The following is a 26963-nucleotide window of genomic DNA, read 5'->3' on the forward strand; positions in this document are numbered from 1 at the left end:
TCTGACCTCCATGTCTGCATCTACTCTTGTCATTCCAGCGCTGACATCATCCTGTAGGTTTGCAGGCGGACCTCTGGTGTCTCCACTACAGTAGCTAAACAAAATGACAGAGTAAAGCATGACATGACACAATGCACTATACAAATATTGACTGAAATAAAACATATTTTACCTGTTCATGATTATTATTCGGTAGGCTCCTGGTGTTGTATGGACAATTTGAGAGTCACACTGTTATTAACCTGGCCTCTGGTGCTGTTCGGTCATTTTATTTATTTATTTTTTGCTTAATCGGAATGGTACGGAACTGGGTAAAAGTTTGGCACTTGCTATGTGAACACACAAAAAATCATGGACATGATTCAAAAAGGTTGAAAGGTTCAAAAAAATAAAATAATAATAGTCATACTTGTACTATTCGCGCTCAAAAACTACTTTGGAAATGAATTTCTTCTAGTGGAAATGTTTTGGTACTGCGCCCAACAAAATCTTACTGAAAGCTGATTTTTTGAGATATCAACCTCAAATTTAGAACACAACTTGTTTAGATTTATGGTTTTGACTTTCTCGCAGTTTTAGAGTAAAACATGTTAGAGTAAAACATGTAAAAAATATATATTTAATATAAAATTTTAAATAGTATTTTTATGTTTTTTTCTTAATAATAAAATTAAGTTTGGTCTCTTTTTAAAGAAGACACTTGGCAGATTATTGTTGAAGTGAAAAAAAAAAGATAAAAGTTTAAGTCCAAAGCATTCAAGATTTACGACAGTTTAAATCGGAAATTCTATTTTTAAGTCTATGCTCAAAAAGTGATTCACAGGTAAAAAATGGATCATAATAACCATTTCGTTCATATAATTTAGTACCATAAAATCCCCTAAAAATACACAATATTAAATAAAAAACATTATTGAACTAAAATATAGTACATTCATTTCATTGAAGAAAAAAATAATATATATATATATATATATATATATATATATATCGATCATTTTTGACAGCACCAGTGACTTAAAAGTTATAAATACCAAACACTGACTGAGAGAAGGTAGAAAATGTGATACTTTTCTTTTTAAAAAAGCTAATTACAAAACAACAATAATGGGAGTCATTTATTGCAATCTTAAAACCACATTTTAATCAGAAATCATTGAAGATGTTATTTATATTTCAATTTTCTAGGAAAAATATGTTGTATTATTTAGTTCCTTAAAGAGACATGCCATGAAAACATAATATAGCATGTTAAGCTCCAAATGTTCAGCAATAAGGACATCTACTACAAGTACTAGTGTGTAGACATGCAGTCCAAGATCAAAAGTGTACACAAAACTCATTTAAATTTAAAGAGCAAGTCCTTTTGATGTGGTTCAATTATTACTTTCACAGATCAACAGTAAAATCATAATGGGGGCATAATGTTCTTCTTAATTGCTCTGAGAGAGAGAAAGTATGTGTGTATGCGAAAGAAGAGGAGAATTCAAGGCCAATGTGAAGTATCTCGGCACTGTTGGCAGACGGGAGGTAGGTCACGGGTTTCCGTCCTGTACACAATTTTTAAGGCCACTATGTTACCCATTAGACTGAAACGAGGGGTATTTCATCTCTGAGACTACGACCTTTCCTATGTTCCTGACATGGAATGTCCAGAGTGACTTAAGAAGGACGAATAGTTCCCTTTCTTAAAAAAACAACTGCTCTTCTTGTCCGAAAACAATAAAAGCAATAAACAAACTACAACAATATACTGGCATGCAAAGGCACAGGAGTGAGAATTTCAATATAGTTATTGGAAGGCACTGACTGTTTCTAAGATAATAAGTCCATCCATGACAAAGGGAAAAGTGAGCAGAGGTTTGGTCAGAGAATTGCTAAATTTACACAATTTTAGGAGTAAGGCATCATTGACAGGAATGTTTCCTGTCAGTAAATACACATATCATAAATATGATACATTTTATATATATATACATACATAAAAACCCTATGGGTCCTCATATACATGCATGTGCTATTTCAAAATTCCTGTACAAATATGAGACCCTATGCACTATGGAATCGAGGAGCTAGTGTTGAACAGGGGGCAGTGCCGTTTAGTACACTATACTTAAGGAAAGTGAGGGATAGAGAGTCTCCATCTCTCAAGTGCACCCAGTGTTTCCCTGACTCCTTTAACTGCTTCTGAAACACATGGTACAAAGACACAAACAGGAAATCTTATGAAAAAGTGCACATATATTATTCATGGATAAAAGCTAAAACAAAGACAATATGAAATAAAAAAAAAAATGCCTTAATGAGCATCCCTGGTCTCATTGTGGATGATTCATCAATGTATATTATTTTATTTATCATTTAAAAAAAAAAAAAAAAAAAAAATTGCAATGATAATAAAACATACAATACCATTCACAAGTTTGGGGTCGGTACAATTTCTTTCTTTTTTCTTTTTTTTAAAGAAGTCTCTTATGCTCTTATGCTTATTGATCAAAAATACAGTAATAATGTGAAATATTATATTAATTAAAAAAACTTATATTTTAATACATTTTAAAATGTAATTTATTCCTGTGATCAAAGCTGAATTTTCAGCATCATTACTCCAGTCTTCAGTGTCACATGATCCTTCAGTAATCATTCTAATATGCTGATTTGGTGCTCAAAAACATTTCTTATTATTGTCAATGTTGAAAACAGTCGTGCTGCTTAATATTTCTTTGTGGAAATTGTGATCATTTTTTTCAGGATACTTTGATGAACAAAGTTCAAAAGAACCACATTTACTTGAAATGGAACTCGTTTGTTACTTTATAAATGTTATTTTTTACCAAAAAGAGAATCTTACTGACCCCAAACCTTTGAACAGTAGTTTAAATTATTATTATTATTTTTTTTATATCATTTTTAATTAAAAATACAAATGTCTTCTACCTCTTAAACTTTTTGTGCAGACAGGGAAATTTTTATTTAACCAATGGGTCACTTTTTACAAACCAAACTCCAATGCAATGCATCCAAATGCATAATTGTGGTTTTTGATAATTTCTCTCAAGGTTTTCAATATTTAAGCATCTCCAAATTTTGCACTGAAACACTGACAGAGAAAAGTAAAGCTTGGTGTGTTACTCCTACCAAAATAGCCTTGGTATGTATTTTGCACTCCGAGGCTATATTGCCCCAGATTTAGAAGAGCCCAACCTGGAGAACAACATGAACAACATGTTAATGAAAAAATAATCAGCATGATAAAGAAGGAAAAATCCATTTGAAGCAAACTGAGAAATTGACTTACGATCCTTCTTCTATTAGTAGTGCCAAGAACTTTTTAACTCTGTATTCCGGAGGCATCTAAAAAGCAAAACAGAAAAACACCCATGGGGAGGTGAAAAATAGAGATTAAAAGTGAAATCACAACTTTTTTTTGTTACACCACTGTACGTTCCATGCAAGCCCACTTTTCTGCAAAAAGTTGTGAGCTGTTTAAAAGACAAAAACCTTGCCAGCTATGTAAAGCCTGGAGGGTTCGGAGGGACCCTGAATTCGTCAGCGAGGAGTTGTGAAGGGGCGGCAGTAAATGGATGTCGGGAAGGGGAAGTAACGAGACTAGTGATAAATCTAGCAGGTTGGTGTACCTGTTCACCCAGGACAGTAAGACAACCCAGTGCTGCTGATGCCCTCGCATGCTTATTTTGTTTAGTGATATTTATTACCAAGATGGAACATAAAGATATATGAATACTAAGTTGATAAAATAAAATAAACAAAATATCCCAGATAAATTTAATTGTACTGTACCATTAAATTCCTTACGCTCTAATTACATTTCTACAGGAGATGAATAGAAAATGAATTAAGGAGCTGCATTCTCTGACATGTTTATGAACTAAATTGCACTGTTAACTTTCCTTTATAGACTAGATGTGATTTAAGGACAAAGGAAAGCTCTGAGGAGGGAGAAGGCACGAGGAGGAAAATTAATGAAGGTGTATGCAATAACTTAGCTTTTCAATTGCCTGGGGCTGTTGAAGAAGTGGAAATTACTGAAAGAATAGAGGGAATGGGAGGAAAATGCAGTGCGGCTGTTTGCAGCATGTCCCGGCAGACTCGGTCTCATTCCTCTCTGAGGGGAAGCACTCACGCTGCCACATTACTGCATACCACACCAATTACACAGCATCCAGCCCAAACACCACTGCAACTCCAATTACGCCACCACAAAAACAATATAACACTAACAAAGACATATATAACTCTCATTAAACAAGACTAGCACTAATCTAGAACTAATGGTCTAAATGTACCCAAAAATGAACTCAAAATATTTTCTAAAAATACATGTTTTTTTTTGAGCCAACATTGGCATAATAGAGCTCAACAGTGACTGGACAGTTTTTCAGTGGCCTTGGTTCCAGAAGTTTTTCTCCCAATATTTCTCCACAGGGATTTCAAAAATGTCTTCAATAAAGAGTTCTAACCAACCTGGTCTGAGATGAATCACAACATCACAAACATTGAAATAAAAAAAAGTGAAATATTATTACAATTTACAACTGTTTTCTACTTTATATTTATATACTAATATATTTTAAAATGTAATTTATTCCTGTGATGGCAAAGCTGAATTTTCAGCATCATTACTCCAGTCTGCAGTGTCACATTACGTCTCATTCTAATATACTGATTTAGTGCTCAAGTAGCATTTTTGATTATTATCAATGTTGAAAACAGTTGCTTAATGTATTTTGTGGATCTTTTTTTTTTTTTTGCAGGATTCTTTGATAAAAAAAGGTTCAGAAGAACAGTATTCATTTGTAATTGAAATCTTTTGATTAATTTAATGCATTCTTGCTGAATAATTCAGTATTAAAAAAAAATCTTACTGACCCCAAACTTTTGAATGGTAGTATATATATATATATATATATATATATATATATAAAATATTTTATTTTATATATATTTTAAACTAGTGACTTATAGTGATCAGTATTTATAATCTATAAATAATGTATTTTGAAAAGTAGTTCTTCACTGTGAACTTTAATAAAAAATTTGATGTATTTTAGATATTTGTTATTAGTATTGGTTTTTAATGTGATACCATTAAGCAGCTAACATTATTGCACAATTTTTGCGAGCAGTCTGTTTTGGCAGGGAAAGTGAAACGCTTCAATCAACTGCAGAAGCAGGCCACATACACCAAATTACATGCAGATGAGGAATATGGAGTTCTGTTTACTTGTGTGTGTCAAGAAGGAAGGCGCATCTGGAGGGGCTTGTTTTCATTATGATTCCATAAAGTAATTGAATTTGACAGTGACTCAAACCGCAGATGATTTCACAGGAAAACTGTGACTCAGGGAGTCGTCTAGACAACCCGCAGGGTGAAAAGGTCTTTCTGTGTCTCACCTGCAGTGACATCTCAATAAGCATCTGCAGCTTCTTAATGCCCAGCCACATCATTTGTCCTTTCACCTGTTTTGCAATAGTTGCTCGCTCTTCTTCCTGGAAGCCCCCAAGAAGCTGAACGACAGAGGGGGGAAAAGTCAGTTAAGGATCCAGAGACAATCAATCAAAAACTATGGTCATATTAACATTGTACATGTACATTATTATTATTATTATTATTACATGAGAACACAAGAAGCAGTATTGTTGTTGGCCATACAGTGAAAGTCAATGGGGTCCAAAACAACATTGAACCCCCACTGACTTTCACTGTATTGGCAAAAAAACACTGCAGCATTTTCCAAAATGTATTCTTTTGTGTTCCACAGAAGAAAGAAGGTCATAGAAAGCTAAATTATGACAGACCTGTCATTTTTGGGTGAACTATCCTTTTCAGATGGTCTGCTTTATGATAAATGTTAATGAGCCCCCAGAAAACCCTTTCTACTATGTAGATTGTTTTCTTCAAGAACTTTGTTTTTTTTTGCCCCTCAAACTTGTTAGTGTTAGTTTCCGATTTAATCCACCGGGGTTTTATGGCCCATATAGTGAGAATATGACGCTCACACTTGAGGAAGTAAAAAAAAAACACAATTTTATTCAGAGACTCAAACTGAGCCAAAATATGCAATTTGGTGCAGATGCTGTTATTTATATGGCTAAAAAGTAAGATGAAAGACACGTGTACCACGACCTGAAGGTGGACATTTTTAGAATTATACTACAAGGCCTTTTACGATACTAAGTACCAATCAATAAGACAACAGAAGGCATGAAGCAGATTGTGTAGAGCAGGTTTTTCAGCAACATTTTGAAAATGTTGATGACCTTAATTCACATATGAAATGTGATATAGTGGGCTATATAGGGTACTTTTGGGCCATTGTACATTTCTCATCTCTTTTACTCTCTGAAAGCCTCACCTCCAGGGCCTCCATGAGATGTTCTCCTCTAGATATATTAGGGATGTGGATTGTAGTGCTGAAAGAGTCCAACATGCCCATCTCCTGCAGAACATCCTTTCTGCTAGTTGTGCCAAGAATCAGCAACTTCCGACCCTGCAGTACAAATACAAGCAGTATAAAATACAAGTTGTATGGTACTTTTTAAAACACTAAAGGTCAGAAGAGCATTTTGCGACGTGCTAGTACAATTATGCTATGGTGCCTATGTACGTGGAGTAAAGAGGTGGGCCATTCCCAGAGGCCCCAGCGAGCAGAGGGGATTATGGGTCGCTCCCCTGTGGTGCCCAGTATATGCTAGTGCATGCAGATGAGGTGCCACACAGGCAGCGGGTCTGCCAGGTCCCGGCTCTCTCACAAACCCTTTCTATCGACTCACCCAAGACTCGACTCCCTGCTGAGTGCTGCTCTATGCAGTCCTGATCTGGAGGAAAAGACCCTCGGCTATTCACAACACCTTACAAACACAGCACAACACCTATTCCTGCCTGACATACTCACTCACTGCCACCAGGCTGGCCAACGCAACGGTAGCTTGTTAGGGGAGGCCAACTATGAAAAACACTGCAGCAGCAAAAAAAAATGTTTTGGATAAATATTTCAAATGTAGCTAAATTATAAAAACAAGATTCATAGTTACTGGTTCAAGCTAAAAAAAAAACAAGAGTGGCTGCTCAGAGAAGTGACAGGACACCTCATCTCAGCAAGACGCATGATTTTGTAGTACAAAAGGTTCGGGACAAGTTACGCAAAAAAAGTTTAACTAGTGGTTCTTTTCAGTAAAATAAAAATTGAGGGAAAGCACAGACTCAAAAATTGGAGGACACTCAAATAGTGTACACCTTAGATTATACTACAATACCAGTCAAAAGTTTTAGATCAGTACGATTTTTTATGTTTTTAAAAGAAGTCTCTTCTGCTCACCAAGGCTGCATTTATTTGATTAAAAATACAACAAAAAAAACCCCAGCAATATTGTGAAATATTATTACAATTTAAAACAGCTGTTTTCTATGTGAATATATAGTAAAGTGTAATTTATTCCTGTGATCAAAGCTGAATTTTCAGCATCATTACTCCAGTCTTCAGTGTCACATGATCCTTCAGAAATCATTCTAATATGATTATTATCAATGTTGAAAACAGTTTTTTACATTTTAATTTCAGGATTCTTTGATGAATAGAAAGTTCAACAGTTATTTTGTAACATTAAACACTACCCTTCAAAAGTTTGGGGTCAGTAAGAATTATTTTATTTTATTTTTGGGGGAAAGAAATAAAAGAAATAAATACTTTTATTCATCAAGGATGAGTTAAATTGATCAAAAGTTACAGTAAAGACATTTATAATGTTAGAAAAGATTCTATTTTAAATAAATGCTGTTCTTTTGAACTTTCTATTCATCAAAGAATTTTGGGAAAAAAAATTGTAAACAACTGTTTTCAACATTGAAAATAATAATGCATGTTTTTGGAGCATAACATCAGCATATTCAAATGATTTCTGAAGGATCATGTGACACTGAAGACTGGGGTAATGATGCTGAAAATGCAGCTTTCATCAGAGGAATAAATTACATTTTAAAATATATTAAAAGAGAAAACAGTTTTTTAAATTGTCATAATATTTCACAATATTACTGTTTATACTGTATTTTTTATCATATAAATGCAGCCTTAGTGAGCAGAAGAGACTTCTTTTTAAAAAATTTAAAATCTTACCGATCTAAAACCTTTGTTTAAATGTTTAGGGTTTTTAAGATTATTTAATGTTTTTGATTAAAGTCTCTTCTACTCACAGTTACAGTTGTGCATTTATATGATAAAAAAAATACAGTATAAACAGTAATATTGTGAAATATTACTTCAATTTAAAATAACTGTTTTCTATTTTAATATATTTAAAAAGAAATCATTCTAATACGCTTAATAGGTTCACAGTTGAAAACGGTTGTGCTGCTTAATATTTTTGTAGAAAACTATTTTTTTCCCACAATTCTTTGATAAAAAGAAAGTTCAAAAGAACAGCATTTATTTGAAATCGATTTTTTCTAACATTAAAGTGATCAAAAGTGACAATAAAGACATTTATAAAGTACCTTGCTGAATAAAAATATTAATTCCTTTCAAAAACATAAAAAATATATATTACCAACCCCAAACTTTTGAACACTAGTATGTAATAAATCGTTTTTACATTTCTATGATTTTTGACATGCTGTATTGTTTTTATTATGTACTTATTATATATGAAATTAACTAGACTGCTGCTTTTAGCAAATAAACCTAAAAATATTTTACCGTACACTACCTAAAATGCTGAGTCAAACACATATAATTTCAAATAATTAGTAAAATAGAGACAATAGAAACACTTTACCACAAATTAATTCATTGTTATGAGTTGTTTACAGAGTGAATAATTTGATTTTGGTAACTGTCAATAATTTTATTTATGTAGGACCACTTGGAATCCTTCACGGACCATAGTCTGAGAACCACTGGTTTAGAATTATACTTGGGTTAGAGGTTTTAAATGCCTCAAACATTATGGGTGAAATAATACATTTTAGCAGACTAAAATAACTGATATGTTTATGCATAAACGACCAATGTGGTGAGTGGCACCATAGCAATCATAGGAACTATTTTCTTGTGAAAAGGAGGTGCTGCCCCCTATCTGTGGCTGTCAGTATTATGGGGGACATTCTCACCCGAGGAGGAGGTTTCTTCAATAATACGAGCAGAGCCTGCAGCACAAGGTTAGAGAACCGTGGCCCAATGGGAACAAAATCTGTGGAGTGTATAAACATGATGAGAAGATAGTATTGGGTAAGTTTGGTATGTAGACCAACCATTACATTGTGATCATTTCAACTTATCAGTTTTGACAGGAAATGAATCATCCACGGTGTGATGGACTCACCCAGGAGTCGTTCTATATCGTCCACCACCACACAGCTCAGCTGGGACTTGTAGGCGTCCTCGAATATCTAGAGAGATGAAAACCATAAACCCACTATTAAAGGACAATGGCTGCAAAGTCACATCCATTTAACATCCCCAATGACAAGTGCTTTCAACGCGCACAGATCTCTTTCCGTCTTAACCTAGAGCGACGAGGTTGTTACCTTCTTGATGGCCTGACATTTGGCGATCTCTGAAAAGCCGATCATTTTGTCTGGAGAGCAGATCTTGATGAAGGGGAACTGGGAGTCCTCTGCGATCTTGGCCGCCAGTGCGGTCTTACCACTGTGAGGAGGCCCTGCGGGAGCGGAGAGCATTCACACTCTCAGTCATATCAGATTGCAGCATTATGGTGGATGTTTGCTTGTGTGAACCAGAGAACAAGAGCAGGGAGGAATGCTATCCTCTCAGCGTTTTTGTACATGTGTGCAGTGTATGTGTGCAACTGTAAGTTGTCAACTTATACGTTTCTTATAATGTAAGGTCATCTGCAGTCAGATACCCTGTTGAACAGGTAGCTACACTAAAAGCTACTAATAAAAAGTAGCTAATTACATTTAAGCTATGGGGTTCATTTTAAATATACCTATTAGATGACATTGACATTAAAATGGTTTTAATTCTGCCATCATCTACACACCCTCTCTTAGGGCTGAACGATTAATCAAAATTAAATCAAAATTGCGATATGGATTAGTGTGATTTTCCAATCACAAAGACAGCTCATGCCTAATGATCTGGGGTTTTCAGGTTCACAGTAAATGCTGCTTAACACAAACCTCATCTTTGCATGTGCTCTGAGTTTGGGTTGCTATAAAGTGCATTTAGGAACACATCGTACAGCACTCATCTCACCAGATTTGCAATGAGAAGTGTTTAACATTAAAATTAAGAAATTAAAACATAAATATTAGTATCGTAATTTTACAGTTGTTCAGTCAAATTAAATCATGATGTTATTTTTTTATATTTAATTGTTTATTTTACAGTGAAATAGTATAAATACAATAGTAATATTTCTTAATTTAATATGTTTCATTTATTAATAATAATAAATAAAATTATTATTATTAGTTTATAATTACATTGAAATATCACACATTTTTGGCCACATTGTGCAGCCCTAAAAAAGCACAGCAAACCTGGAACTGTTAAAAAAATATATAATTTAAATCATGCAGCCCTACTCTCCTCCAAAAACAAAGTCATCTCAGAAAAAAGGTGTCACGGCACTCAATGTTATGAACTACAAAACATTATGATATTCATTCTGATTGAATATTTAAATTGACTGACAGCCATAATTGTTTTTACAAAAAATAATATTTTGTGTACTTCTACAAGAAAACATTTTTAAGGAAGAATTGACTTTTTCACTCAATAAAAAAAGTAAATGCAACATTCTGTCACGCTACTAAATTAAATGAGTTCAGTTAGTAAAGTCACTATTTTAATGAGTTGACCCCTAACATTGTATTTGTGTATGTCTATGTATGTGCATGTGAGGTTTGTGTGTAAGACTTGCCCTCTAAGAGCACAGTTACTAGCGGTGTGCGTTCACTGTTCTTGGTCTGTTGCACCAGTAGCTCTCCATCTCCCAAAATATCAGACACATCATTGCTCCATTTCACAATACCATTCATGACGTAACTGGCGTAATCCTCCTGATTAGAGCCAAATGCCTTTACAGAAAAAAAGAAGAAGAGAGAAATGCATTAAATATTTAAGCAATGATAAATTACTTTATTAACTGCTAAAATGATCTAATTCTGTATAAACAACATTTAAGACTCAGTCTCAGGTGGCCCATTTAAACAGTGCAGAATGTACAGAATAATTCATTTAACATCGCTTTACATGTCCTATGCAAATGACAGCCACCTCCTTTCTAAGTGGGTGGCTTTTGGCCAAAATAACTTGCAACGTGGACCAGACTTCATGCCGATAGTGAAGTTTAGGAACACAAGATCTAATCAGGGGAATTCGAGTCAGCATATCATTATACAAACTGAATACACAATAATGTGGAGTGGACTTACAGGCTTGATGTCATTATTCAGAGAAGCCCAGAAGTCAGTCCTGCTGACCTGCAGAGTGAGAGCCTTTTCTGTGTCCACCTCCACCTGAGTAGTGGCCTACAAGAGCAAAAACACACAAAATGAAAGGTCTTGAAGCAAGAGAAAGAGAGACCTATTACACCTGTGTAAGCCTTATCAACTGTGGGAGAATTTTGTCAACACCATCAAATATGGGAATGTTAGCTGTGCTGCTAACACACACACACACACACTTTGTCTAGCTATATAAAGATATCCATAGTCTTCTCAACTACTTCTAAAATTGTAATCTTGTTCGAAAAGCCGCTTCACTCGGATATAAGTCACAGTAGTGAAGAAAAGACTACTTCCGTTTCATGTCGACTTTAAGAATTGATTTAGTTTAAATCAGCCATAACTAGTTGTAGGGGTCAATGAGATGATGAGATCAGACCTTGATGTGACGGTTCATGGCAGTCGACTGGGCAGCCCGAACAAGCCCTTCCAGCTCTGCTCCGCTGTAGTTCTTGGTCTCGAAAGCCAGCTCTTTTACGTCAACGTCTTTGGCCAGCATGTTTGACTGCCTCATCTTTGCTGTATGGATATGCAGGATCTGAACACGGCCGGTCTCGTCAGGCAGGCCTGGAGAAGGACTATAAGTCAACTAGTTGTTCAGGCAACCTTGAATATGTGATCCATGATGGCTACTGTAGTTCTCACCTATCTCCATTTTGACCTCCAGTCTTCCCGGCCTCAGGAGGGCTTCATCAATCAGGTCAGGCCTGTTGGTCATCCCTTAAATAAAGTATGATTTAATGGTGAACACAAAGCCAAATCAACAAACATATTAAATATGTAACAAAAAAATTATGCATGGTCATTCTTTATGCTGGTCGATCTCAAAGGAAGTTCTCACCAATAACCAAGAGGTTGTTGAGCTGCTCTACACCATCGATCTTGGACAGTAGCTGGTTGACTACAGTGTCATGGACCCCAGTGCTGCCTGCCATGCTGCCACGTTGTTTACAGATGGCATCAATTTCATCAAATATGATGATGTGCAGGCCACTGTTGGCCCCCAACTTCAAAAGCCAAGCAAAAAAAGAGACAGAAATATAATATAATGCAATAATAATATAAGAAATGTTTGAATAGCCTCATAATTCCATAATACTTTCATTAAACCTCATAATAATTTTGTTTTTATGTGGTCTTAAAAAATACTGTATACAGTTCTCTTAAGCTCTCTGATTAAATGCCAAGCTGGTGAATGGCCTGTGACTGTATAAACTCTGTGACAATGGTCTACAATTAAGATTTATCTCCTTCATCTCAGAGGCTGTCAGTGGCTAGGCCGTAACATTTAGCACAGATGGGAGGCCAGTATGAGTGTGCGTGGCCTCCCGTGAGTCAGGGTGAGGGGTTAGAGATAGCCGAATGCTCTCATTAAGAGGTGACGAGTGAGCTCTTCGATGTCATGTAGTCACACAGTCTACCAGCACAACATCACACTCAACAACGGCCAGAACCAGCAGTTCTCTGCCAACACTTCATGACACATCACCCTTGGAAAAAAAAAACTATGATAATGTTTCTAAGCAAACACAAGACCATTTACAGTAATTCAGTAAGTTTATTTCAGCAATTTGGAGATATTTGTAGAGCTGCTGGATGGCCCAAAACTGGGAACAGCATCCATTGAGCAAACCCAAGTTTGCATGCCATGATTTTTTAGACTGTTGACAGAGCACCCTTTCTTTAAAGTGTCAAATATCAGTGGGTTCCATCACAGAGCCAGATGAATGTAAGATTGTGCAAAACTGTCTGTATGGCCTTTCTAAGCGAACAGTGATTTGTGAAGTGCGTGAAAGAACAAAGGTTTTTTCTAAGTGTGCTTAATAATTAGCATGAAATGCCATGCAGTGGTTTTAATCTTTTTTTTAACTTAAAATTCTATTCATGAAAAATGTAAATATACGGTTTTAAAGCTTTACATAGTACTGAATCGGCTCTCCTAAGAGTTTTGAATGACATCATGCTAGCTACTGACTCGGGGCAATCTATGGTTCCGCTCAGATTTAACTAATAGGAGATATGCTGTCCGCCGTGGACATTGGACTCCTCTGAAATTCATTTAAAATCTGGTGTTCCTCAGGGCTCAATTCTCGGCCCTGTATTATTTTCTCTTTATATGGTTCCACTAGGATCTATTTTAAACAGGTATGAAGTGTTCTTTCATCTTTATGCTGACGACACCCAAATTTATCTGACTTTAAAGTGTGAGAATAAGCATGCCCTAAAGCCTATTTTAGACTGGGTGAATTACAATTTTGGCTTATGAGTAATTTAAGTCTTAATGAGAGTAAGACTGAAATTATCCTGTTTGGCTAGAATGAACACAGAGTACATGACTTTGATCTTGATTCCCTGTCATCATACAGTACCACATGTGTTAGGAATCTGGGTGTATTGTTTAACAACAGCCTTAAGTTTGATAAGCAGATAAGTGCTATGGTCAAATCTTGTTTTTATCATCTTCGTCTTTTAACTAAAGTCAAGCCATTCTTGTCTTTAAAGAAGTTTAAAATAGTTATGCATGTGTTTGTAACATCTCGGTTGGATTATTGCAACTCACTTTACCATCGGTGTCCCCCAGTCATCCATCTTACGTTTACAGTTAGCTCAAAACATGGTGAAATGGCTTCTTAAGGGGAGCATTAAATGCGAACACATTAATCTTGATTTCACTTCATTGGCTACCTGTTAAATATAGAATTTATTTTAAAGTTTTATTATTTGTATTTAAATATATTTAGAACCAGAGTAACTATTTGACTGCACCCGTACACACAGTCGAGATCACTTCGATCTGGTGATTCCGAATTACTTTATGTTCCCACGAGTTATGGAATAGTCTCCCGGCTTACATTAGAACTGTAAACTACTCTTAAAACATATTTATTCTCACTGGCATTTAATATTCCCTGATTCTCTGTTTTATGAGTTTTTATCTAGAACAGTAGCCTTTTTTTTTTTTTTTTACCGCTGATGATTACCGTTTACTGTTTGTGTGTGATATTGCTGTGTTCTTTTTATACTCTGTGCAGCATTTTGGTCAACATCGGTTGTTTTTAAATGTGCTATATAAATAAACTCTGTGTTGTATTGTATTGTATTTTGTCTCCATCTCTTCCTGGTTTCTTACTCTCTTCTGTTCCTCCTCGGCATCAGCAAACAGTTTTCTGATGTTGGCCTCTGACTCGCCCACATATTTGTTCAGAATCTCTGGCCCGTTGACCACCTTCGGCTCTCTAGCATTCAGCATCTTTCCAATCTGACGTGCCATCAGGGTTTTACCACAGCCGGGCGGCCCAAACAACAAGATTCCCTTCACGTGCTTGCAGCCTGTGGAAAGAGAAAGGGGTCGTGGGATGTAAAGTCAATATATATAAAGCTCAACACAACAAATGTTTCAAGTGGTTTCCCACAATTCAACTGAAAGCGCAGCTTTTAATGACTTCTGCAGTCTCAAAATTATTCAACCCCTTCATGGCAAGCATCTTTAGTGCTTAGTAGAACACCCTTTTGAAGTTATGACCTGCTGAAAAGAAGATGTTTAACCAGACACCAGCTTCTGGAAATGTTTCTGAGGAATCTTAACCCATTCCTCATGAGCAATGGCCTCCAGTTCAGTAATATTCTTGGGTTTGTGTGCTGGAACCGCCGCCTTCAAATCCCACCAGAGATTTTCTATGGGGTTCAAGTCAGGTGACTGTGATGGCCACTGTAGAATCTTCCAGGACTTCTTCTGCAACCAAGCCTTGGTGGAATTTGAGGTATGCTTGGGATCATTGTCCTGTTGGAAGGTCCAATGACGCCCAGGTTTCAGCTTCCTCACATGACGTTTTCTCCTAGAATTTCCTGATATACTTCAAAGAATCCATCTTGCCTTCCACACGCTACAGGTTTCCAGTGCCAGAGGATGCAAAGCAGCCCCAGAGCATTACTGAGCCCCACCATGCTTGACTATAGGCAGATTGTTCTTTTCAGCATATCCTTCATTCTTCTTCCTCCAGACATACCGCTGATCCCTCAAAATCCCAGAGTCCCAAGACTACTGTGACTAATTTATATGATTTTAAGCAAATTGGAGCCGACTTTTCTTGTGCTTTTGGGTCAGTAGTGGTGTGCTCTTGGAGTTCTGGCATGCGTTTAGTATGCGCCTTACTGTGCAAGCTGAAACCTCAGTGCCAGTTTTGTCAATATGGTCACTTTATGATATACACCTTGCTAGTCCCGGGTTGGGCCACCTTTTGTCTTCAGGACTTCCTAATTCTTCGTGGCAATGATTCAACAAGGTGCTGGAAACATTCCTCAGAGATTTTGGTCCATATCGACATGATAGCTTCACTTAGTTGCTAAAGATTTGTTGGCTGCTTATCCAAGATGTGAATCTCCTGTTCCAACACTTCCTAAAGGTGCTCTACTGGATTGAGATCTGGTGACTGTGGAAGCCATTTTAATACAGTCAAATCATTTTCATGTTTCGGAAACCAGTTTGAGATGATTTGAGCTTTGAGACATGGTGCGTTACTATGCTGGAAGTAACCATCAAAGGAATGGACATTGTCAGCAAGATTCTGACCCTGCCATCTTCTACAGCAGAAATCCAGCCTCATAAGACCAGGCAACAATTGTAACCTAAGTTTTCTGTTCTTAGCTGACAGGAGCGTGATCTTGTGATCCAGTGTGATCTTCTGCTGCTGTAGCCCATCTGCTTCAATGTTCAACGCATTGTGCGTTCAGAGATGCTCTTCTGCATACCTTAGTTGTAAAGAATGGTTATTCGAGTTATTGTCACCTCTCTATCAGCTAGAACCAGTCTATATTATATGGTTATGAGATTATGCCATAAAGCACACACAAGAAGTATGGCCAAGTGTCCAATACAACGGTTTTCAGAGTAGCACAAGGGTCTTTTTGATGAGCAATGGCATTTCTGAGACAAGAGCCCTGTTTTTGGTTAACAACATCTGTTGGCTGCCATTTGAAAAGAGCGGGAATTCTGGAGATAACCAGCAGGCCTGAGATGGGAATCAGTATGGCCATTTACACCTGTTGACAGACTCAGGTTGAGGGAGGGCAGACGTCCAGACTTTCCACAGAGGAGAAGAACGAGGCCACGGCTGGGCAGATTGAAATGACCTTTAAGTGGTGGGAGTTTTGGGAGAAACTGGGTGTACTGGTGTAAACTCCCACCCAAGCGCTATAAGACAATAACATACTCAGACACACACCCGCACTTTCCTTCAGCACCTGGGCTCCAAAACGAAGCCCAATTAAGTGCTCACCTTTGCGCTATCAAGACCCGCCATCTCATTAGAGCAGCCAGCTGCCCGAGCCAGAGGCCAACTCCTGCAGCCATCACACCACAAAGGTCATCTCTCGCTCTCTCTCGCACACACACACTGAACTCTGTGTCTGCATACATGATCAAGTCATCTGACAGCTTACAGGAATATGCTCTTCATAACTGTTCATTTTCGCAGTTTGGCAAGTGAAGAATAGAATAAAGTATTAACAAAACCGTGTTAACATTTACGGATAAACTAAGTGACACCACATGTACGCAAAAAAACACAGACTCCAGGTGGCCTTGGAAAACATGGACATACAAAGTATGACAATGATAATCTCAAATACTGATTATGTGTTTTATTTAATGTTAAAAGAATTGAATGTGAGTTTAAATATCATTTGCGTGACCTTTATGGCCATACTGATGGATAATTCACCTCAGATCTTGAAAATAAATGAAAGGAAAAAAAACAAGAATGTTCAAACTGTGAAGTCAGTGTGGACAAACAACTGCGTTCTATGACAAAGTTCGTTTCAGTCACTCAGTATGTTTTTAATAATGTTAAAATGGTGTAATATTTATGAATTTGATTATTTACTTATATCCATTTTGTTGTGAATACAGTGCGCTTGCAGAGACTCCAAACACACACACACTCTTTTGATTAGCTGTGATTTTGGATTGATTTTGTTGCGGCTCGTAGTCACGTCGCGTCTGCTGTGGACAGACAAATTGCTTGGCACTGGAATCTTATCGCATCAAGTCTGGTTAGGACACGATGTTAAGCTAATTTTTTTTAGTACTTTCTTATTCAGGATTCATCAAACATGAGCACCTGTTGAAAATCAATCTGAAATTCTGTCTGAGAACATTTCTTCGCACACCAGTAAGAACACTTAGCAAAAGAGTCCCAGTGTCTAAAAGCTGAGAACGGAACGCAGACAGCAGCTTCAACTGCAAATGATTATAATACTTTCGCTGCAGGAGTCAATCTGATGGGAATTTGTCTGCTGGATAGCATCTTTAACAATTGTTGATCTGTTTAGAGGGTGAATATAAATCATTAAAATACAATCAGATTGCAGTCTGACAATATAATTCAAACTAGGCTTTTGACTGCTAGCCAACAGAAAAAGAGAAGACAACATAACAATGTTCTTTCAGGGTTGAATGTAACTGAGCAATTCTCTCATTTATGGTTAGGATGAGGTGCTGGGAGGGTCTGAGAGCAGTCGGTCCAATCTTTTAGCCACTCTCTTATTTAGTTTGGCTTGGTCCTCTCTCTCTCGAACTGGAGTCGCAACATTCCGCGATTCATGTCGCCTAAAACATGCTGTGCCTCTACTGGCCACTTAAACAGAGAGTGATGTGGTTGAAGAAGGGGAAAAAAGATATATATCCTTCCAAGACAAAGACAGGGGCGTCATGCACTAGTGTAGCTTCACAGTTTTTAGTTTCAAAACAAAAGGGAGAGAAAATCTGAGACTTACCCATCTGCTCCACTATGTCTGGAGGAAAGACTCGCGAGGCGAAGGCCCGACGGAAGATGTCCGAGAACTCCCTGTCCAGGCCTCCGATCCCCATGCGCTCAAAGTTCCAGTCAGGGTTGATGATGGACTGCCGAGACCCTCTGGCCTTTGATTTTCCTGGGGAAGGATTATCAAAATCAGGCTGCTGAGGAACACTAAAGAAACTAAGGAAAACATCATTTTTTATATTTAACCTATCAAGGTCATACCCCATGTAAAATGAACAGATGTATAAAACATTTGAGCAGAGATGACAAAGTGAGGAAGCTGAGGTGAAACCACATGTGTTCTGACTGCCATCTAGTGGTACGGTTTAGCTGTTACATTATTTGAAATGTGAACATTTTACTGTTTATTGAGTCATTGGACAACACAGGCCACAGAACTGAAATAAAAGTTTTGTATTAATCTGTTCAGTAATGTTTAGGTTCAATTTCTCTTTTTTCTCTTGCCTATAATTCAATCTAGCTCAACACGTGAGATAAAAAATATGTACAGAGTAAATCTGGAGTGCTGTCTGCTTGTGTATGTAGAGCCACAATGGTGGTGTGTGTTTGCAGGTTAAACACTAACCAATCAAATTGAGAGATGAGCTCTCGGCTTTCTCAAAAATCACCTGACTGTTGCCGTGCAACAGACCAATCTCAATCTGAAAAAGAAACGTGGAGATAAACAATATTTAATGCGCCATAACTCTCTTAACACATGATTAGATATGATATGAAAGCAAGCAGTAAAAAGGTACCTTCTGTTTTTTGCTAGAGCTTTGCTCGCCCCTGAGGATGCTGGGATCCATTGCCTCGATATCTTTTATGACCAGTCCGAAGAGCCTGTCACAAAAGCTGAAGGCAAACTGCCAGGAAGACGATACAGGCTTTATGTGCCAGTACATCCACACTACACAAAAGTCCTCAGACCTCATTGAGAGTGGGTCTGACGTTCATTTCATTAGCTCTTTAATTGTCTCACCTGCTGGCCGATGCTAAAGGCCTGTGCGTTGAAAAACTGGATAAATTCAATGGCCATTTTATCTGTGTCGTAAGGGTTGCTGTCAACGGTCTTCTTCTGGAGGAAGTCAATCTCTAGCGTCATGGTTCCCACATACTGTCTTGACGAATCAAAGTTGTAGATACTCGCTGCAACAGAGAGAAGTCACAGTTTTTGACTATGTTTACATGCAATTATAATGGCAACATTGCGATTAAACTTTAACTCATATAAACAAGTGCTGTCAAATCGATTAATCACGATTAATCACATCTAACATAAACATTTTTGTTTACATAATTGTGTATATTTTTTTGTATATACAGTATATACTATATATATATATATATATATATATATATATATATGTGTGTGTGTGTATATATATATATATATATATATGTGTGTGTAAATATAGTATATATGTGTGTGTGTGTATGCCAGTTGAGTTGGTCAATTATGTGAAACTGAAGACTGGTGTAATGGCTGCAGAAAATTATGTTTTGCCATCACAGGAATAAATTATATTTTAAAATGTATTAAAATAGAACACTGTCATTTTAAATTGTAATAATATTTCACAATATTACTGTTTTAGAGAGTTTTTTTTAGATATCTTTCAAAAACATAAAATCTTACTTCTGAACAGTATTGTACTGTACAGACATTTTTTGAGAAACTTACTTAGCCTACATTTGCATATTTCTAAGAGTGATTAACATATTCATTTAGACTGAGTCTCCAAATTAAGCAAAACAACTTGACAATGACACTTCTTTTCAACAAGAAAACAAGATTTTTTTAAATTAAATTCTTGATTACCTGGTCTAAATATTTCTTAAAATAAGTAATTATTCTTCACTATCTATTGGTAACACTTTACCTAAACCCTTTATATATATATATATATAATGCATTATATAAGTATTTTTAATGCATTCATTATGCCTTGTAATGTACCTTATAATGCATTGTATGATCTCATGAATAATTGAAACCACATTTATAATACATTATATTGATAGATAAAATATATATATATATATTCATTGTTACACCTTTAAAAAGTATAATGTATTAAAAAACATGGCAAACAAACCAATTTCAGATCTAACAAGGAATCTGCAAATATTTTAATGCCTTTTAACAATTATTTACAAAAATATATAAATCCTTATAATGGGTTATAACTGAATTGTTGCACTATTAGTGAGGAGAATCAAATTCAGTGTTGTTTGTAAAGTTTTTTGGGGTTTTTTGGTCAGAAGATTAGTAATATGAAACTGTACACGTACCTTCCACGTCCTGGTTTAGAGAGAGTCCAGCCCATTTTCTCTATGACACAGAGAGCATATTGAGTTTCTATTTTGTTGCATTTAGCCTACATGTATAATTCATCAGAGTTTTTTCAGCAGATTACAGGCCATACAATTATTATTGGTATTATAAAGAATTTCCTACTAAAAAGCTACACAAATGCATTTGTACAACTTTCTCTTGAAAGACGGTCCTACTGTATAGCACATTTTTTATTTAACATGTAGTTTAAGTAGAATAAAGTTTCTCTAGTTGTGTTTCTTTTCTTGGTCTCTTGTTCATTAAATATCACATCCTGACATAAAATAAGACCACTGTGAGAAAGATACTGTAGTACCTGAGAAGTCCTGCCGCTGTCAAGTTAACAGACGAAGGAGAAGCAGGCAAAAATAATGCAAGATATTAAGAAATAAGCATGCTGACAATAACAGTACACTACTGTACATCTGCATACTAATGCATTTCACAAAGGTGCATAACGCATATCAGCTTTTGTTCTACATGTCTACAAGAGCAGTAAAGAAGACACATAAAGACATATGGGACCTTAGAGAAGCCTATGGGGAATGATGACACAAATTTGTACCTGGGGTAGACTGAAGGCAATGGTTCCCGGGACCACGCTCGGGTGAGTTCGAACCGTGAACACAAATTTCTGAGTGGGTGTGGTTTTAACGGTCAAATGCCTAGAAAGATTTAGAACAGCTGATCTGACACACACGTTCTGATAGTATGTTTAAATATATTATGATCACATCTCCCATTTCTGATTCATTACACATTAAATACTCACTGCCCAGATTTGAAGTCCTTCTCACTTGCAACCACACAGTTGGTGAGAGACAGTTCATCTGTCGGGCATCTCGCTGCTTGCATTAGCTGTACAGGAAAGAGGAAAAAACAAAAAAACAGGAGTGTGATTGCAAATCACAGAGGTTGACCATATACAGACAGTCTCCATATACACAACCAGTGAGAAACTCAAGCATACTTCCTGATCGTTCATAATAATTACTAATAATTCTATCCAGAAACCACCTTTGCCTAGATCAGGGGTCTTTAACATTTTTCAGGCCTATGCAGAGATGGACCTGTTATATTGTGTTGCATTTCAATACTGGACTAAAAAACAATGCTTTAAGTATCATGTTAATGTATTGACATACTTAAATACTTGTGCATTACAATTTAAATTTAATAATGTGCTTGCAAATTTTAATGTAAGAGGCAGACACACCAAATGTTTTAGCTGAACCTTTGATTTGGTTGAAGTTAACTTATTGTATTTTCGCAATATTTAAGTAAAAAAAAAAAAAAAAAAAAAATCACCAACTGTAAGATTTTTTAAAATGTTTTTAAAAGAAGTCTCTTCTGCTCACCAAGGCTGCATTTATTTAATCCAAAATACAGTAAAATGTATTTGAATACATTTTTAAATGTAATTAATTTATTCATGTGATGGCAAAGTTGAATTTTCAGCATCATTACTCCAGTCTTTAGTGTCACATGTGACATGATCCTTCAGAAATAATTCTAATATGCTAATTTGCTGCCCAAGAAATATGTGATTAGAGTAAATTTTTTCAGGATTCGTTGAAAATTCGAAAGAACAGCATTTAGCCTATCTGATATAGAAAGATTGTGTAACATTATACACTCCCATTCAAACGTAATACTTTTATTCAGCAAGGATGCATTAAATTGATTAAAACTGACAGTAAAGACATGTATAACGTTACAAAAGCTTTCTATTTCAGATAAATGCAGTTCTTTTAAAATATATATAAAATTTAAATTGTAATAATATTTCACACTATTAAAGGAGTAGTTCACTTTTAAAAAAACCTTTGCTGATAATTTACTCACCCCCATGTCATCCAAGATGTCCATGTCTTTCTTTCTTCAGTCGAAAAGAAATTAAGGTTTTTGATGAAAACATTCCAGGATTTTTCTCCATATAATGCACTTTGCTGGGCACCAAACTGTCCAAGGTCCAAAAGACAGTTTCAGTGCAAACTGCAAACTGTTCAAAGGGCTTTAAACGATTCCAGACGATGAATAAGGGTCTTATCAAGCGAAACGATCGCTCATTTAAAAAATAAATAACAAAGTTTAAGTTTTATAAGCTCAAATGCTCGCCTTGCTCTGTTCTGTGTGACTCTCCTGTTCGAACTCGTTCATCAAAATGAACGAATCTTTTTCCGAGTCAATTCGTTCATTTCGTTCGTTAAATGAATCAAATGACTCGAAAAAAGATTCGTTCATTTTGATGAACGAGTTCGAACAGGAGAGTCACACAGAACAGAGCAAGGCGGGCATTTGAGCTTATAAAACTTAAACTTTGTTATTTATTTTTTAAATGAGCGATCGTTTCGCTTGATACGACCCTTATTCATCGTCTGGAATCGTTTAAAGCCCTTTGAACAGTTTGCAGTTTGCACTGAAACTGTCTTTTGGACCTTGGACAGTTTGGTGCCCAGTAAAGTGCATTATATGGAGAAAAATCCTGGAATGTTTTCATCAAAAATCTTAATTTCTTTTCGACTGAAGAAAGAAAGACATGGACATCTTGGATGACATGGGGGTGAGTAAATTATCAGCAAAAGTTTTTTTAAAAGTGAACTACTCCTTTAATGTTTTTACTGTATTTTTGATCAAATAAATGCATGGTCAGCATAAGACAAAAAAATCAATGTTACTGATCCCAAACTGTATGTATAATATATATATATATATATATATATATACACACACACACTCAAAGAAGTATATTCTTTTTTCTTTAAAACTAATTTCAAGAATGTAAGAAAGAACTTTTGATAAAAAGACAAAGAAACTTTTTACTTCCAGTACCAGCTTTAGTGAAAAAGCTCACTGATATCCTTGAGGTGAGCAAGAAATAACCTTCAACATTCTCCAGATCTGCACTGTCAGACAATTGCTGTGTGACTAAAGTATAGGCCCAATGCTAAATACTAGTAATAGAATAATTACTAGTACTAATCCTGGTCCAAAAAAAGAAGCAAAATGGAATTTGATGAAAGCTAACTGAAAAGAAAACCAAGCATTACTACTTGTAAACTGTTACAGACCATTAAATTAGCCAAAGCAAAGAGTGTCCCTTATCCTTTTCAATGTAGGCTAAATATACAGCCTAGATGTCGACACTTACCAGTTGTCTGCTAAAATCCTCATTTACATCATGACAGACACTCACTGAATAAGGAGTTACTCCCCCCATTACCTTTTCTGCACCCTGATATTCAATTATTATAACACATATGAATCTCCATCTTTAACCAGCTGTAGCTTGCTTTAAAGAAATAACATACAGTAATGCTGTGTGATCTTATAGGATTACTCAAGGGCTTCATTAAACCCTAGTGTGGTATTACCAATAGCATGAGATGTATTCCAGACCTTCTGAATCCCACATAATCTGCTCAAATATACAGCCTGTAAGCATAACCCTGGGTAACGCATAATGCACTGTGACTCAGTGTTTGGACCTGTTTTTACTATTTCTATGGTACATTAGCACTGACACAAGCAACACATTCAGTGGAGTCCAAAGGTCTGAGACCACATTGAAAAGCTGGGGTTTTTATTTTAATTTGAAACAGTAAATAAAATGTGGATTTGAGAATATTCTAATTTGTATGTTTTAATATTCAAATCAAATTTTTTCAAACTATAATATATATATGCAATGTAAGTCGCTTAACGCTAAATGCATAAATGTACATGTAAATATATTTATATATATATATATATATATATATATATATATATATATATATATATATATATATATATTTATATTATAGTTTGAAAAAATTAGATTATATTTAGATTGAAATTAGAAATGCAATGTAAATCGCTTAACGCTAAATGCATAAATGTAAATGTAATATATATATATATATATATATATATATATATATCAGCATAACAAAAGTCCTTCAAGTGGAATAAAAAAAATATTATGTCCAAAATTATATTAATATAAACACATATTATAGCAAACACTATATGTTATAACAAATTTATAAATAAAAATTACATTTGATCTAGCACCATTTTAGTGATATTTGAAAATTGTATTAAATAATTTGAATTTAAGCTTTTATTTTTAGTTTACAGTTTAGTAGTTTACATTTTTGTTATGTGTTTTGTATTCATTTTTTATTTAAAAAATATATATTTATTCAATTATATTTATTTTTCTATTGTGGTTTATTTCATTTTCAGTTTTTGTCATTTTAGTAATTATTTTATTTCAGTTGGTTAAGGCAACATTTCAGTTTTTCATCTAACATTTATATTTTACTTTTATATTTCATTTCAATTAACGAAAACTATAATAACACTGCAGACCTCTGTACGTTCAAGGCAATACATTTACACAAAATGTGTAAAACTAAAGCCTATATAATGTTTTTTTTTTATTCCATATATTTTATTGAATTAGGTAGTTGAATATTCATGAATCAATATCCTTGCTGTCTGTCAAAAACAGCATTATATATCATAATATTAACTCTCATTCACTCTTTGTTTCAATCATCTGTAATGACAGCAGCCACAGTTATATCAACACGCACTTCGCCATAGTCACTCTTCAAACTGGTTTAAAGAAAGCACAGATGTCGTGAGAAACTTTAAAAGCCTCGTAAATGTCGTGTTGGAAACACTACATGAAGTTTTGTTTCACACAGAAAAGTCATGAGATGTGGAACTCGTCTTCCGGTACTGCATGAGTGCGAATGACGTGTGCAAACGCAACACGTATGAATGGAGCTCAGCTTTGTGTCTGCTGAGAATGCTCACGAAATTATGGGTTATTTATGTGCGACTCCAAATCAACTTAAATCATAAAGAAATACTCACCCGGCCAGCCATTTTTGCGTTTATCAGGTGATCAAGAGAAATACCGCAAGAGTAACACAACTAGACGCTGCCCCCAGCGACCGCTCTCAGCAATGACACGAACGTCAAACCGGAAGCGAAAACCCACCAAAATAAAAGCACGAACATTTTTTCATAATATATTGTAATTAGAATAGCATTTAATTACAACAAACTTTATATAAACAAGTGTCAAACTATTTTTTATTAAATTGGTGATCATAATAACCACATTTTATTTGTTATAAGTATATTTTGTATGAACACTAACAGAGCATGTTTGCTCTGGCATTGGTCTTTCCAAACTGTGCATCTTCTTACAGGATTAATCTAAGAGAGAAATGTGTGTAATACAAATGTGTGTTGCATCAAAATACTCTAATTATAGCACTTTTATTGCAATTATCAATGCACATTGTCCATTAGATGGCGCCAGAGGAATATTGATCCTAACCATGAATTTCTCTTTAACTGTCTATGGAATTTCTAGGGCCTCTAAATTATCAACAAGATCAGACATATTCTTCCTCATGCCTTCTGTTTATTTGACAGATCGTACTAAACAAATGTCCACCTTCAGAGGTCGTGGTACCGTACACGAGTCTATTTGCTGTGACATCTTTAACAATATAACGTATTTTGTCATTAATATTTCAAGATGATCATTTACTGGACTGAAGCAACTTCAGTTTACTTATTGTCCATTTTTAGAAAATTCATGTTAAAATGTATGATACAACAGTCTTTTGAGGAAAATTTATTTGCAAATCTCTCTATCATCATTGTATTGCATTGCATTATATATTTATTTTAGATTTTTATATATATATATATATATATATATATATATATATATATATATATATATATATATATATATATATATATAATTTGTCTAATGGTTAAATAATGATAATAATAAAATATTATTCCATATACCGGGCTATGCAGGGTTACATATAGACAAAACTCGCCTACTCGCAATAAAAACTATATCACATATCTTTTTACATCAAAAACAAGTTTATTGTTTATTTACACCAACTCACCAAGTCAAACAAGCAGAGTCACACAAAACAAGAGGTGTGGCTTTAATGGAGCATTCCATTCAGAGAAAGTGTGTATACACAGCGGAACATGTATTTTTCCGAGATATCAGCCAATTATTAGCATGACTTGCAACAATTTAAATATCTGCAGCAGATAATGACACTCTTAAAAAGATTGTTCACCCAAAGATGAAATTTCTGTCATCATTCACTCATGTTTGGTCAGAATGCTTATTTCCATTTAGAATGACAGATTTTTTGTGTTGCACAAAAGACAAAGTAACACAGGTTTGAAAAGGACAAGGGGGTGAGTAAATGACACACAAAAAAATGCCTATGTAAATACATTTTTTATAATTGAGTTGGATCTTTTTTTCTCTACAAGTTCAACTGTA

General features: G+C 35.3%; 1 protein-coding gene across 2 annotated transcripts; it reads right to left on the minus strand.

Annotated features, from left to right (window-relative positions):
* Positions 1 to 1888: 1888 nt before the first annotated feature.
* On the minus strand, positions 1889 to 25598 carry nsfb (N-ethylmaleimide-sensitive factor b). 2 transcript variants are annotated; one of them, XM_056255515.1, is made up of 22 exons: positions 25502 to 25598; positions 21405 to 21490; positions 21198 to 21297; positions 20590 to 20629; positions 19277 to 19443; positions 19053 to 19160; positions 18881 to 18956; positions 18269 to 18424; positions 14625 to 14824; positions 12336 to 12501; positions 12140 to 12214; positions 11874 to 12061; positions 11423 to 11518; positions 10909 to 11065; positions 9548 to 9681; positions 9343 to 9409; positions 9131 to 9210; positions 6378 to 6512; positions 5416 to 5529; positions 3299 to 3354; positions 3139 to 3204; positions 1889 to 2184 (listed from the first exon to the last, which is right to left on the minus strand). In XM_056255515.1, exons 1-21 carry the CDS (start codon positions 25511 to 25513, stop codon positions 3174 to 3176), a joined length of 2244 nt encoding a protein of 747 aa, XP_056111490.1. In that variant the 5' UTR covers positions 25514 to 25598; the 3' UTR covers positions 1889 to 2184; positions 3139 to 3173. The 2 variants fall into 2 exon arrangements, with proteins under 2 accessions (XP_056111490.1, XP_056111489.1); XM_056255514.1 differs by having other exon boundaries at positions 1889 to 2187.
* Between the last annotated feature and the right edge of the window lie 1365 nt (positions 25599 to 26963).

This window comes from Rhinichthys klamathensis, unplaced genomic scaffold, assembly GCF_029890125.1.
Source record: "Rhinichthys klamathensis goyatoka isolate OS25496 unplaced genomic scaffold, OSU_Roscu_1.1 h1tg000121l_1, whole genome shotgun sequence".
Taxonomy (NCBI): domain Eukaryota; kingdom Metazoa; phylum Chordata; class Actinopteri; order Cypriniformes; family Leuciscidae; genus Rhinichthys; species Rhinichthys klamathensis.